General features: G+C 33.1%; 3 protein-coding genes across 5 annotated transcripts; 1 reads left to right on the top strand and 2 right to left on the bottom strand.

The window, feature by feature from the left end:
• Nucleotides 1-646: 646 nt before the first annotated feature.
• Nucleotides 647-3,065, bottom strand: LOC113871976 (putative pentatricopeptide repeat-containing protein At3g11460, mitochondrial). The gene has a single exon (XM_027509085.1). It carries the CDS (start codon nt 3,024-3,026, stop codon nt 1,134-1,136), a length of 1,893 nt encoding a protein of 630 aa, XP_027364886.1. The 5' UTR covers nt 3,027-3,065; the 3' UTR covers nt 647-1,133.
• Nucleotides 3,066-5,469: 2,404 nt separating this feature from the next.
• LOC113871978 lies at nt 5,470-6,352 on the top strand. Its single transcript, XM_027509090.1, has 2 exons — nt 5,470-5,791; nt 6,148-6,352. The coding sequence occupies exons 1-2, from the start codon at nt 5,657-5,659 to the stop codon at nt 6,292-6,294; spliced, it is 282 nt and encodes a 93-aa protein (XP_027364891.1). The 5' UTR covers nt 5,470-5,656; the 3' UTR covers nt 6,295-6,352.
• Nucleotides 6,353-7,227: 875 nt separating this feature from the next.
• On the bottom strand, nt 7,228-12,319 carry LOC113871977 (ABC transporter B family member 29, chloroplastic). Of its 3 annotated transcripts, none has more exons than XM_027509086.1 (10): nt 11,739-12,319; nt 10,359-10,445; nt 10,163-10,270; nt 9,818-10,084; nt 9,655-9,738; nt 9,269-9,485; nt 9,050-9,135; nt 8,380-8,567; nt 8,056-8,185; nt 7,228-7,600 (listed from the first exon to the last, which is right to left on the bottom strand). In XM_027509086.1, the coding sequence occupies exons 1-10, from the start codon at nt 12,252-12,254 to the stop codon at nt 7,454-7,456; spliced, it is 1,830 nt and encodes a 609-aa protein (XP_027364887.1). In that variant the 5' UTR covers nt 12,255-12,319; the 3' UTR covers nt 7,228-7,453. The 3 variants fall into 3 exon arrangements, with proteins under 3 accessions (XP_027364887.1, XP_027364890.1, XP_027364889.1); XM_027509089.1 differs by having other exon boundaries at nt 7,439-7,600; nt 9,953-10,084; nt 11,739-12,279; XM_027509088.1 differs by lacking the exon at nt 9,050-9,135 and having other exon boundaries at nt 7,439-7,600; nt 8,380-8,554; nt 11,739-12,279.
• Between the last annotated feature and the right edge of the window lie 115 nt (nt 12,320-12,434).

Here is a 12,434-nt window from a genome sequence, read left to right as displayed (position 1 = left end):
TTGATTGAATGTCATTCTTTCTTAATCTTCTCCTGATTTATATCATGAGAAAAGATAACATATTCGTTTGGTAAGCTAAGCCCTCAAATTGAAATGGTGATTTCATTAACTAGGTTACATCAAATTAATGCATTATTTTCTTTTCTCGACGTAAAAAGTTCAGGCAGGGTAGAAATGACACTTCATCATGACAAACATGATTTTTCTAATATACTAGGTCATTTGAAAGATTTATGAATTGCTTATGAAAATAGTTTATAATTCTTTTAAGTTAATTTTAACTCATTCTGATAAGCTTTTTCAATATAACTTATTTTAAAAAAACCATATGATCAAGTTTATAACATAAATCTTCATGTAACGAGTTTGTTGAATAAATGTTTTTCAAGTTTCCCAACGCACTTGAACTTATCATAAGTGGGATATATACCACAGCAAATTTTTCCACTGAATTGATAATTTGTCCCTCATTTCTCAATGGGAATTTCTTGATCTCCAACACCATAAGAAGCTGATAATACTTTCGGGTCTTAAATACCTCAATTCTCAAGTCATTGTGGAAGGACAAAAAACCAAGGCATGCAGAACTATTAAGGGCAAGCTAATAAAAGCCCATTACAATTGGAACAATAGTGCTGTTAGTCGGAGCTCTACAGTCTCATCAATAAACATACTGAAAACAGCATTGATTGTGAATTTTCTATTGTCAATATCAATTGGAATGATTAAATATTTGTTAGGGTGGACAAAACTGGAAGGGAAACCCCCTTTGCACAAAATAATTAACCTTGAATTTCTGGAGTATCATGACCAACTTTGTGCAGACACAGCATTGATTGTGCTACGCCAGATAGCTTACTTTTTTCCTTTAACTTCTTGTATATGTCAGCAAATGAAGCATGACATACACTTTTCAGTAAAAGTTGCACGTCCTGTGCTGTAGTGGCAGTCTTCCTTTCCACACTTGAGAGCATTTAAAGATTTTTTTTCATTCATATTTTATATAATTTCCCAACATGGATGCATTCTCAGACCTCACTCACCATCACCACCACCACCAACAAACTAGTTGAGGTCGGACATCATTGTGCTCTATCAAAAGCCAAAGTTTCTGAAATAGTTCTGCTTTGGTTTTACCAGTAGTCCTTGCAAGAGCAGATTCCATCTCTGAAATGGTGAAAGCGAGTGGCATCTCTAACTATAAATTGGCGATTAACAATCTTGCTTACTAACTTAATAAATAAATGACAATCCACACACACTCTCAAGTTTTTCATGACAGTAATCTCTGTTCCACTCCTAGTGTTCAAGAGGCCAAATGCAATTGCCAATTTTTCACTGTGCACCCCTGTACCAACTAAGAGTTCTTCACTCCTCCTTTGAAATTTCTCATCTGGTTGATGAATTTCCTTAACAAGATTTTCCAATTTATCTAACATTCTATATATCTCCTTAGATTGGGGATGGCTTAAATCCCCCGAGTAAAAAAGGTGCACTTTTTCTTTGTATTCTACATAGCTGCACCCTGGATCCTTCCTAAGCTTTCGTTCCCTCATCATGACTCTAACTTTCAAAACCCCCTCTAAGTGCTTAGCATCAGTGTATATGTTTGATAACAAAACATAGTAACCTATATTTGTAGGTTCAAGCTCAACTACATGCTGAAAGGCCAACTCTGCTAACTCTACATTTTTATGAATCTTGCAAGCACCCAAAAGGGCACCCCAAACAGCACCATCAGGTTTCACCTTCATCGACTTTATGAGATTCATAGCTTCGTCCAATCTACCTGCCCGACCTAAAAGATCAACCACACAAGAGTAATGCTCTGGACCAGGCTGCAAGCCATACTTCATCTCCATGTCCTCAAAGTATTTCAACCCCTTATCAGTCAACCCTGCATGGCTGCATGCAGAAAGAACAGTCACAAAAACCGTTTCATCCGGCCTAACACCCGACTTAACCATCTCACCGAAAAGATCCACCGCAACTCCCCCATGTCCATGAATTCCATACCCGCCAATGATTGCAGTCCACGAAATAACACTCTTGTCAACCACACGTTCAAAAATCTCCCGCGCCCGAACCAAATTACCACACCTAGCATACATATTGATAAGAGCATTTGTCAAAAACGGATTAGAACCAAACCCACATCGTTCTATCTGTCGTTCCACCTGCCGACCAATGCCTTGCGCTCCAAGGTTCGCACAAGATGATAAAACCCCAAGAAAACTAACAGGGTCCGGACTCACCCCACTCAACTTCATCTCACCATAAAGCTCCAAAACAAGCCTAGCATGCCCATTTTGCGCATACCCAGAAATCATAGCATTCCACGTAATCAAATCCTTGACAGGCATTTCATCAAACATTTGGCGCGCTTTTTCAACTTCCCCACACTTGACATACATTGTAACCAAACTATTCGCCACAGCCAAATCAGCATCAAACCCCAACCTAACAGTACAACCGTGAAGACAAACCCCAATGTTGAAATGGGTAGGAATAGAACACCCAGAAACCAAACCCAACACGGTAACGGTGTTAACATCCACCCCCTCATCGTCCCTCCGCATTTGACGGAACAAATAGACGGCGTCAACGAGCTTGGAGTTGAATGAATAGCCAGAAATCATAGCGTTGTAAGAAATGGTTAGATTTTGCATTTCGTCGAACACTTTGCGCGCGTAGTGGAGGAGGGAGCATTTACAGTACATGGAGATGAGGGAGGAGCGGGTAAACGGGTCGGGTTGAGAACCGGTTCGGATGACGTGGGCATGGAGCATGGAACCGGTGAGGGGAAGTGTGAGAAGGGCACAAGATTTGAGGAGAAAGGGGAATGTGTAGGGGTTGGGGAAGAAGGAGGAACGGAGCATGTGGCGATATAGGGTTAGGGCTTCTCTGTATTGTCGTTGCTTTGATAGCTCTCGCAGCCGAGAGTTCCATGCCGTCGTTGGGTTTGTTGATCGGCGGTCGGAACACGGCGGCGGCGCCCCGCTGTGACGGTGCTGATCGACGCTCATAGAGTGAACCACATTTCATGTGTATTATTTTACTTCTATGAAACTTGTTAACATGCACGCAAATAATAGGGAGTTTATTCTTTATTTTAAAATTTAGTTTTCCATTTTTATTTTATTTTAAGCATATTTTTTTTTATTATAATAATGCTATTTTACATCGTTAGTTTGTGAGAACTTACACAAAATTTGAATTAGCTAAATAGAATTTATCGTGAATGGTTGTTTTAAGTTTTGAAAACTTGATTTCTCACACGAACTTGCTGGAGAAAGGGATTTGTAAACCTTAATAAAGGAAATATTTTAACATTAAAGTTATATTAAAAAATATTAGAAGGAAAGGAAATTTTAGATTTGTGTTTACTGCTTCAAGACTAAGGTTTTCAAAGGTTAAATTTAAATTTTAAATTAATTTTTTATTATTTTTATTTTTATTTTTTTCCCTTTTAAGAGATAGTTAAGTTACTAAGAATTAAACGACTTGTAAGGCTAATGTTGAAAACCTTAAATAGAGTATGTTAGACTATTGAAGCAACCTGATATGTTAATTAACTGAAGATGCAAAGACAAGGTTTCTTAGTATAAAACGCAAGGTCAATTTGTACAATGATAGAGTGGATTAGTTTTAAAAGTGTGAGTAAACATGTGTGATTTATTTAATAAATCTTCTGAATTTACATGATTAAAAAGGAAAATTACTTAAAGATATAAAATAAGAGAGACATTTGTATAGAGCTCACAAAAATTAGGTTTAAATATTATTTGGTTTAAGTAAAAAAATTATTTTCAAAATGATTGTTTGTACAACACACTTTTATTTTAGCCCTCATGTGAAAAAAAAATTACAAGAATCATAATAAAAAATATGTTAACTATAAAGACTAAACTAAAAGAAGTATTAATTAATAAAATTAAAAAAAATATTATTGTAAAAATAAATTAAAAATATTACAATAATTCATGTCACATTATAATAGGTACTTTATTATTAAGTGAGTGAGAGTTTAATTAAAAGTATTTTGTTATTATATCTGTGATACATTTAAAAGATTATTTAAGAATAAAATTTTATATCATACCTTAACTTTTTTTAATACTTTTTTTAATTAAAATTAGATATTTATTTTTCAGATTAATATAATCCTTTATATTGACTTATATTATTTTAATTAATAAGATAAATTTTTAATTAAATAATTATATTTAAATTTTATTCATAAAACAAGTAATTCATGATAATTGTACATAAAAGTATGAATAAGTTTAATTATAAATTTTAGCCTATATAACAAAATCAATAAAATTAAACAAGACACTGTCGCTACTTTCTTAAACAAAAATAATAATAATGACTTAATATTTTAAAAATTAATTTACATTATTTTCTTGTAATATTTTATAATAAATAAAAGCAAAATAGTTTTTAAATGTCAAATATCATTTTCTTGTAACAAACTTTATAACCACGTTAAGTTATAATAATATCATTTTAAATTATTAAATTATTTTTTATAATCTATTATAAATTTTGTAGTCTTTTCAAAACTTAACCTTAATATACATTTTTTTTATTTTGATTCTTTGTGAAATACAATTGTTTTATCTTTATAATTAATTTTTTATAAGGATTAAAATAAAAATTACCTTATCAATAACGACTACAATTTAAAAAATTTATATAACTGGATTAAAATATAAAATATATAAATATTATGTAACAGTTTTATACCAAAAGTTAACAACAAGAATTATTTAAAAAATAATTTTTTATTCAAATACTTATTACAAACCTTTTTTTATAACAACGATCAAATTGAAAAAAGAGTTACATTTGTGGACAAAAGTTGTACTTAAACCTAAAAGATATAAACTAAAGGGGCAAGCAACTAAAATGATGCAGCATTGGAGATGCTCTTACAATTGTTGACAATCTAAAAGCAAAAAAGTAAAACGAATGAGTCTTGCTAACTTATGTGCCTATAAACCGGTTAATGAATCAATAAGTGCATTTTTACATTTTTTTAACAAAAATTTTTATTTTTAATTCTTTAATTAATACTTTTAACACACTGGTTTGTATTTTTCTTCGAGAATTATATACCTACCAATGAAGTGTTATAAAGAAAAGTGAAAAGAAAGGACAATAGAAACAAAGGTTCTATGACTTTTATCTATCTTGAGTCATAATTTCTTCAAAATATTAGATTTAAAAAAAAATAAATGACAAGATTTATTGCTTTAGTACACAGAAAGAAGTGAGACACTGCGACCGATAGTTCTGTTTTGTTACCAAAGAAAGCAGAAAAAAGTGAGCATTTTTTCCTTCTTAAATAATATTTACTGAATTTCTTTTCGTATTGTTTTTTTGGGTAGAAAAGCATAGTTGTTTTCTTAGAACCGAAAGTTTAGGCTAGTCTGAACAAGTTTATCGGCAAGTTTGAGAACCAGAAGGCAATGACGTTGAGACCCACAAAGCTGTAACAACCTCAGCATCTCCAACAATGACACGTGTTTATTGTATTGGTTACATGAACCCTTGATAATGTTGGGAGTTCTTTCTCTTCTCTTTTCCCTCCTACGATTGTTCCATAACAAGGTTAGAGTACCATTGCTAGAAAGCTAGCTAGAAGAAAATGGGAAGCCCACCTCAGAACTCAGACCTAACATTTCCACCAGCTGATGCTGTTGGAGAGCTGAATCCTGGGAACAATACACAGGTTCAAGTTGATCCTGTATCTTCTGAGGTGGCTGCCTCCAAGGAAATGAAGGTGATATATTTTTAGGATTTATTTTGATATGATTTTTTCACCGTAGATAAAAAATATTATAAATATGAGTTTTAAAAGTAATTATTACATAAGTCGATGATTTTGAATGACATGACGAGTTATAATTAAAAGAGAGTACAGAAAACTTTCATATTGTTGGTATATTTTAATTGAGTTTTTATATTTTATTTTCATATATAATGAAAATGCTACTGGAAATAGCTTTTTTACTTTTTCCCTTTTCTAGGTGGAATTATGAGACTTCTTTGAAGAATTTATAGCCTCTCTTCTGTGTTTCATTATTCTGTATCACGTACTGATTGGTGTTATGTATATACTTGCTTGATTGGATGAAGGAACAAACTGAGGCCAAACAGAAAAAAAAGGAAAGAGAAAAGAATGAGGCATTGGAAACACTAAAATCAGCCATTATAATTTCAGGCATTGTTGTTGCTCTGGCGGGAGCTGCCTTTGCAATAACCAAGAAATTAAGAGAGAAATGACCCTACCTTCCCAAAGGGAAATATAGAAGATTTATAGAAATTGTCTACGTTGTTTTTATTGTCAGGTCCCTTTCTCTTTCTTTTTTTTTTCAAATATATGAATTAGTTCCCATAGTTCTGGTTTTGTGCTGTCAAATAAGTCCTCAGCACCCTTTAATGCTATTATTCATTAAATGATAATCATGTATGCTTTTCTCAATGTAGCTTGACGATTGACATCTGAGTGCGAGTTTAAAAAGTTTTATTCTTCTTATCCCAATTCTGTTTTAGATTTCATTTTTTCTCTTCAATTACCAGTTGTTATGCCCACAATGACCATCTGTTAAGCGTTGAAGCATTGGAGCCGCATTCAGTCAGTAAAATGGGGTGATTTTGTAACCCAGTGAGAAAGAAAAGTGCGTGACTTAATTATAGGAACACAGTACTCTCTCTCTCTCCGGTAATTTTTATATATTAACAAAAGAAACAAAAGGCAAAAGATTAAGAAAAATAATTAAATCAGTTATATTTTTTATAAATATAAATTTTATTTTAAAAATACTTATTATGTTAAATGATATAATTAGTGATTTACATATTTAATGATACTAATAAAAATATATAAAAAAATTGACAATTAATGTATCTCAAATTTATATTATATTTTCTATAATTAAGACCAAAAAATTATTACATTTTGATCCTTGTAAAAAGGACTTGGGGGAGTATTTATTTTGCAGCGAGCAAGCACGTGTACTTGCACTGAGCGAGTGATCTTATAATTGATATAGCAGAAGTTCCATGGATTGGTTTTCTATTTGACAAGTATTAAACTCATAGTGAATTTTCCCTCAATTGCTTGAGTATGACACCAAATTGAAAATAAAGGAGCACATAAACAAATAAAAAAAACACATTTGAAGTAGAAGGTAGCATGAACTAAAATAATATGATCCCTCAAAGAAAAATAAAAATATGATTAACAAAGAATGTACAGGTAAAGGAATGTGAAGAGCATCCACGTTTACACTCGCATACATGTACAGAGAGAAAAAGCCCATTGCTGTGAAATAAATGAATATATAACCACCATTACCATAAATATGCTATGAGAAATACATTTATGAGAAGGTAAATGTGAAATATATATGTATGTCATCCGTGCAGTTGCAAGAAATATTCAAATAACAAGTCCAGATGATAGCAAAGAATCCTTCTGACCATCTAGCATAGTTGACCGAGGCAGCTCTTTTAGCTTCCCATTATCCAAAAGGAATACTCTTTTAGCCATCATAACTGTTTCCAAGCGATGCGAAATCACTAGTACCTATGAACATAGGAAGAATGTTTGAATACTTCCATAGGGAAGAAAAAGCTATACAAATTACCAACAGAGTGCAAAATATTAACCAATAAATCCAAAAACTAGTTAAGGTCTCAGCAAAGGATATTCGATGACAAACTTACTGAAAACTAAAAGTAATGAAATAAGATTCAAAAAAAAAAAAAAAAAAAAAAACGGAAAAATCGCTCCGGAGTCCAAAGTTAAACCCCAATATAATGGTCCTGTGATTTAAACTAAGACCTGAATGTATCAAAGAAATAGGATAAACTTCAACCAAAAGAAGATAAAATAAATAGCATCCACACCAAATATTTAGCTAGATCATGCGATTCCTATAGCTTGTTTTGTGTCCGTTTCTGTCAGCATATGCAGGTAAAATGATCATAAGAGACAAAAAATGTCACATGTCAAAGGACAGAAAAGTCTAGTTGTCTTACTGTGCGATTTTGCATCAAATGCTCTACAGCTTGTCTCACTAATAACTCAGATTTACTGTCTAACGATGAAGTTGCCTCATCCAGAATTAATATAGAAGAATTTTGATAGAAAGCCCGTGCAATAGCCAGCCTGTGATTTTGAGAAAGGAAGGAACAGATCAAGGAGAGAAGCCATACATCAATGAAGCTTCAAAAATATGGAGTGCATCAAATTTGATCTATACATTTATCATACCTAGCAAATGCTCCCTCAAACAGAAAAAAAATTAGCTGTTCAATCATGGCCTACAGGAGAACATAATGAAGTTTGAATTGAAATTTTACCTTTGCCTCTGGCCTCCACTTAAAGTTGAGCCCCTTGGTCCAATGTTGGTTTTGTATCCTTCGGGAAGTTTTTTAATGAACTCATCTGCATGAGCAGTTTTAGCTACAAGCTTTACCCTCTCCATGTCAATTTTTGTTGTCAGATCCCTATAACCAATGTTTTCAGCAACTGTACCTGAAAAGAGTGTCTAGAGTATACACATCAGTATTGGTGAGATATCTGTCGATTCTGCTGGTCAAACCATGAGGAATGGCATGATGTATAAATTTACAAAGGATTACAAATTTATCAGCATATAAAATCTATTCATGCTAGCAATCAAGAATGCCCGAAATAGCTGAATTAAATACCAGAAAAATCAAACAATTGATAAAATAAAACACTTCAAAGGAATAGATGGTAAACATATAAGGGGAAGAAAGAAAGAAAAAAAAAGCTAAAGGATGAAGTGGGGGGCACTTTTTAGATATATTATTTGGCACTACCTAAACTTTTAAAAATGATTTCTTATGGAAACTAATTTGAGATAAAACTTGGTTTCTTGTTCCCTTTGTTTCTCCATTCATGATAGCAAAAAAGAGCATATGTTAAATTATTACGAACATCATGATCGGAAGTACAAACTCTGAACTCATAAGGAAGTATAATGCAAAGGCATGTGTCACTTACTATATCTTGAGAAACAACACCTACATGCCTTCTTAAACTTGCCAACCGAATGTTTTGGATGTTATGGTTATCAATCAGTATACAACCTGTAGGTATAAGAAGACTGATAAAAGCAAATGATAAGAAGGGGACTAAAATGTAAAACTATAACCAGTTGGTATAATAAATGTATTTAATAAATCACCATCCCCATGCTGAGATTTATTTTACATCGCTCACCAGATATTGGATCATAAAGCCGAAGCAACAGTTTTACTAGTGTTGTTTTCCCTCCACCAGAAGGACCCACGATAGCAACTATCTCTCCAGTTCTGATGTGAAGATTCAATCCACTTAAAATAAGTCGCATATCATCATTATATCCAAATGAGACATCACAAAATTTCAGCTCCCCTGTAACTCGGTCCAAATCAACAGCATCCTGTTTCTCAACTACCTATTATTCAAGAAAACAAAATGATCTGTTATTGCACTGCAACACATTATCTTGATTGAATTAACAAAACTTAAGAAAAACAAAATTTTCAGTCGAATTTGACAGCAAACATTACAAAATGAAAGAAGAAAGTTAAATCAAGTGTGCAAATCACATGTGATACATTTACCTTATCTTTGAACCTGGTCATAGCAAACAAGCGTTCAGCTGCTGGTTCTCCCTGCCTCCATTCATTGTAAGCTTTTCCAACATCCTGCATGATTCTTTTTATTTTCAGATTGATGATAACCAGAGACGACAACTCAAAAGCTGAATCATGATGATAACAATACCTGGATTGGCCCAATCAAGAAAAGCAACGATGTCACAAATGAAACCAAGATATAGCGATCAAATGAGCCTCTTGAAATCATCACTGAACCAGCGCAAAGTATGGAAAGGATTCCAAAATAAATAGCTTGTATAACCTGAGGAATCACAGCTTTCATCTTTCTCTTCTTCAGCTTTGCAGAATAGTCCATCATAGCCAGTCTCTTGAACCTGGCATTCTCACACGACTCTGCATTGTTTGCTTTCACAAAGAGAATTGCGGGAAGCACCTTAATTTAAAAGAAAAATAAATAACATTGACACTCCAGGTAAAATAGAAAGTCACCTTTAAGATTATTGCTTGTTACCTCATTTAGATAAGCTGAGAGAGCAGCAATGCTAATATGTGCCTCTTTGGATATCTTGCGAAGTTCTTGACCCAGCAAGGCAACAACTAGCACCATGCAAGGAATAATCTGCAATTTCCAAACCCACGACACAAAAATTAAATTTACCATGCACCATCAAGTGTGAAACCAGCACAAGCCCCTGACTGTGACTCACCATTGCTGAAATCAAAGAAAGGGCAGGACTTATAACTAACATCTGCATCATCATTGCCGACAACTGCAGGGTACTGGGTACTATGGTCTGTTAAAAAAAAGGACCAAAAAAAAAAAGTCATTAGATACAAGTGATTACACAATGGACTAAAAAAGTGTTCCCAAAAATGCACTATAAATGCAATTGCCATGCATCTCAAAATGACAAGCAAAGCCACGAGTCAGGTATAGCAAATGAAGGGTACACCAGAGGAGGAGTCACATTCCCTCCCATCACACATCACGTAGTACAATAAGGTTCAGCGGGACAACAAAGCAATCAAACGTAATAAAGTGACATGCTGAAATATAAAGTACTGTACTAACTGGGCCATGAACAAAAATTCCACCAACTTACAACGAAATAGCATTTAAGTGCCTGTTTGTAAGTTGAAACTTGAAAGGAGAATTTGGCTTCAGTGTCTATTTATTTTAAAATTGAGTAAAATTAATTTTAAATAATTGAATTAATTAAAATATATATCCAAAATAATCTTTAACTACAAATTGCTCCATGTGGAAATTGATATCCAAAATTGATTTTAAATAATCTTTCAAATAGAAGGTGCATAAACTCCGTTGAGTTGATAAAACAAACAGAATGCAAACAAACAATCTCGAACATAGTTTTAAAATTTCAGAATATTATGATACGGTTATTTTACCGTAAACTATCAACTTTAACAGAAGAATAATGAATACATTATTTATTATTTTTTAATATGGTAAAGTATTTTTAGTAACTGTTTTTTTAAACGATTAATGTTTCTCATACAACCTAAAAAAAGAGTGAGAGGAAATGCAAAAATACGATAAACGATTTAATATGATAAAAAAAATCTAAACATATTTTAAATTCTTATAATTTTGTTAATTTTTTATTTTAGTCCTTATATTTTTGTAATTATTTCCTTTGGTCTTTATATTTTTATAATTTTTTATTTTGACCTCTCTTATTTACCTAAATGTAAGATGTTAAAACCAAAAACAAAAGTATGAGTTTAATTTTAATACGGTTTTGCATAAAAAAAATTATATCATTAATCAATTAAAATATACAATAAATATAATTTTAAATTAATTATTATAAAAATTAATAATTTTTATTGATATAAAAATCTAAAATTAAACAACTGTGTAAACAAATATATTATTATTATTATATTCAAAATTAAATTGTAAAAATTTAGGAATAAAAAATATATTTAACTTTAAAAATAAATAAAAGAGAAGAAAATGAAGTTAAATTAACGTGTAGCTTTGCATACGATTATAATTGTTGAATTGAATGGGTGATTGGAATAAAAGATTCATAGAGGAAATGATGAAGAATGGTACCGACGTTGAGAAGAGTGTAAAAGGTATCGGCGAGGTCGGAAGCTTCGGCGGTGATTCGATACGCAATATCTCCGGCGGAAAGGCTGTCGTTTCCTTCGAAGTAGGCGAGTTCCCTCTGGAGAACGCGATCGAAGACGTGCAAACGGAGTTCATAGACGGCGTTAAGGGAAGCTTCCCAAAGGAGAGCGTGCTGCGCGTAGGTGGCGATCAAGCGCGTAACGACGAGAGCGACGAGGGGAAGGGTATCGAGAGTGGTGACGGTGCCGATTTTGGAGAATTTGGAGAGAAGGTTGGAGAGGGAATAGACGGAGACGGCACTGCAGAGCCAACCGCAGAGGATGGTTTTGTGTTGGGAGAAAAGGTACGGTTTGAGGAATTGGATGGTTTGTGTGTGGGTTTTTGTTGTGCAGTTGTGGATTCGAAGGGAATGAATGGGTTTGTGAGGGTGGAATTGGAATTGGGAGGGAAAGGGGGGGTGGGGCTTTAGCAGAAATGATGACATTGACAGTGACATTGGCATTCTGTTTCTGCTTCTTCAACGAGAAGAGAACGAAATGGAATTGAAAATGCTACTATGCTTCGCTCGCAACATTCTTTGTTAATCTATCATCATGTGGATTTAATTCACTACATCATCATCATCATCATCGTCATCATCATTCACTACTCTACGCTCTGTTCCTCTTCCATGTTAACTCTT

Source organism: Abrus precatorius, unplaced genomic scaffold, assembly GCF_003935025.1.
Source record: "Abrus precatorius isolate BTA unplaced genomic scaffold, Abrus_2018 Scaffold7, whole genome shotgun sequence".
Classification (NCBI taxonomy): domain Eukaryota; kingdom Viridiplantae; phylum Streptophyta; class Magnoliopsida; order Fabales; family Fabaceae; genus Abrus; species Abrus precatorius.
This window is presented reverse-complemented; position numbering and strand designations above follow the sequence as displayed.

What these genes read in the sequence shown, in the direction of transcription:
- LOC113871978 (XM_027509090.1), top strand. Translation starts at nt 5,657, where the DNA reads ATGGGAAGCCCACCTCAGAACTCAGACCTAACATTTCCACCAGCTGAT. An exon ending in CTGCCTCCAAGGAAATGAAG is followed by an intron (nt 5,792 to 6,147) that starts GTGATATATTTT and finishes GATTGGATGAAG; the next exon opens with GAACAAACTGAGGCCAAACA.
- LOC113871976 (XM_027509085.1), bottom strand. Translation starts at nt 3,026, where the DNA reads ATGAGCGTCGATCAGCACCGTCACAGCGGGGCGCCGCCGCCGTGTTCC.
- LOC113871977 (XM_027509086.1), bottom strand. Translation starts at nt 12,254, where the DNA reads ATGCCAATGTCACTGTCAATGTCATCATTTCTGCTAAAGCCCCACCCC. An exon ending in TCTCAGCTTATCTAAATGAG is followed by an intron (nt 10,085 to 10,162) that starts GTAACAAGCAAT and finishes TTTTAAATTAAG; the next exon opens with GTGCTTCCCGCAATTCTCTT. An exon ending in ATTTGATGCAAAATCGCACA is followed by an intron (nt 7,601 to 8,055) that starts GTAAGACAACTA and finishes CTATGTTCATAG; the next exon opens with GTACTAGTGATTTCGCATCG.